Consider the following 1,111-nt stretch of genomic DNA (forward strand, 5'->3'; position numbering starts at 1 on the left):
AAAAAAAAAAAATCATTCAGGGAATCGAACCTGCAACCATGAGCGTAGTAGTCTACGTCTTACGGTGGACGCTACGCTATTAGCTCGAAGGTTGCTTTTCCGTAACGGTACTATACGGACAAAAAATTTTCTCGAAATATTAAAAAAAATATTTCTCGAGAATGCCTCAATAGTGGGTCCTACGGCTTTACAGGAATAAATGTATGAGTGCATACTACACACCCATAAAATTTTATTCAAATCGGTGATCAGAGACTGCCGGGTTCCCCTTGTAAGTTGTGCTGATATATTTAATAAATTTTTGTACTGTATAAATTCACTGAAGAGGGTCCAAACCGAGAACCGAAACGTTTGATTTGTCAATATATTTTTTAATTGAGTATTGTTTATTGTGATTTCTTATTATTCAATTAAAAAATTTTTTGTTTCCGCTCCAATATTTGGCGTTTGGCTCTTTCATTGTCCTTCTAATTTTTTTGGATTAATAATATAATATAAAATAACATGTATAGAGGACAAAGAAATATAACATTTCTGAGGCTAAGTTTTACGATAATTAATTGTAGGACTTGCCAAGTAAATTGAAGAAGTAAGAGAAAGAAAGAAGATGTAACGCTCGCCAAGGAATTGCAAGTAATTTCGAAGACTGAATTAGTTTATAGAATACTTATTTCAAGTCAGATAATAAATACAAGGAAAAGAGTTAAATAAAAAGCAATTCACTCTGAACATGCAAGTTTTAATATAAAGTTTTGAAATTATAATTAATTATAATAAAATTAAAGTATTGCCACCCTCTTGATTTTGAGATCAAGAGTCTCTATTTTCTTTTATTTCTTTTCATAAAATTAGATATATTATTTCTTAATAGAAATTAGTAATATTATAAATAATTAAAATTATATAAAATATTTAAGCAGGCTCAAGAGAGGCATGGTAGCGCTGAAGATAGAATACAAAGACTGGAGACACAATTAGAAGAAAAGAATGCGGAAGTGATGCGTGTTAATCAACGACTTAAAATGAACGAGGAGCATAATACACGTCTTAGTGCAACCGTCGATAAACTTTTATCTGGTAAATATATCTATATATATATATATATATATGT

At 30.0% G+C, this 1,111-nt stretch overlaps 1 protein-coding gene across 1 annotated transcript in view; it reads left to right on the forward strand.

Annotated features, from left to right (window-relative positions):
* LOC116850252 (liprin-alpha-1) overlaps positions 1–1,111 on the forward strand; it is a 655,857-nt gene that overhangs the window by 234,519 nt on the left and 420,227 nt on the right. The window contains exon 9 of the mRNA XM_032828294.1: positions 921–1,077. Coding sequence (XP_032684185.1) covers positions 921–1,077 — 157 coding nt within the window. The remainder of the gene's footprint in view (positions 1–920; positions 1,078–1,111) is intronic.

Source organism: Odontomachus brunneus, unplaced genomic scaffold (genome assembly GCF_010583005.1).
Source record: "Odontomachus brunneus isolate Ranch 3 - 2012 unplaced genomic scaffold, Obru_v1 Obru_scaffold_139, whole genome shotgun sequence".
Lineage (NCBI taxonomy): Eukaryota > Metazoa > Arthropoda > Insecta > Hymenoptera > Formicidae > Odontomachus > Odontomachus brunneus.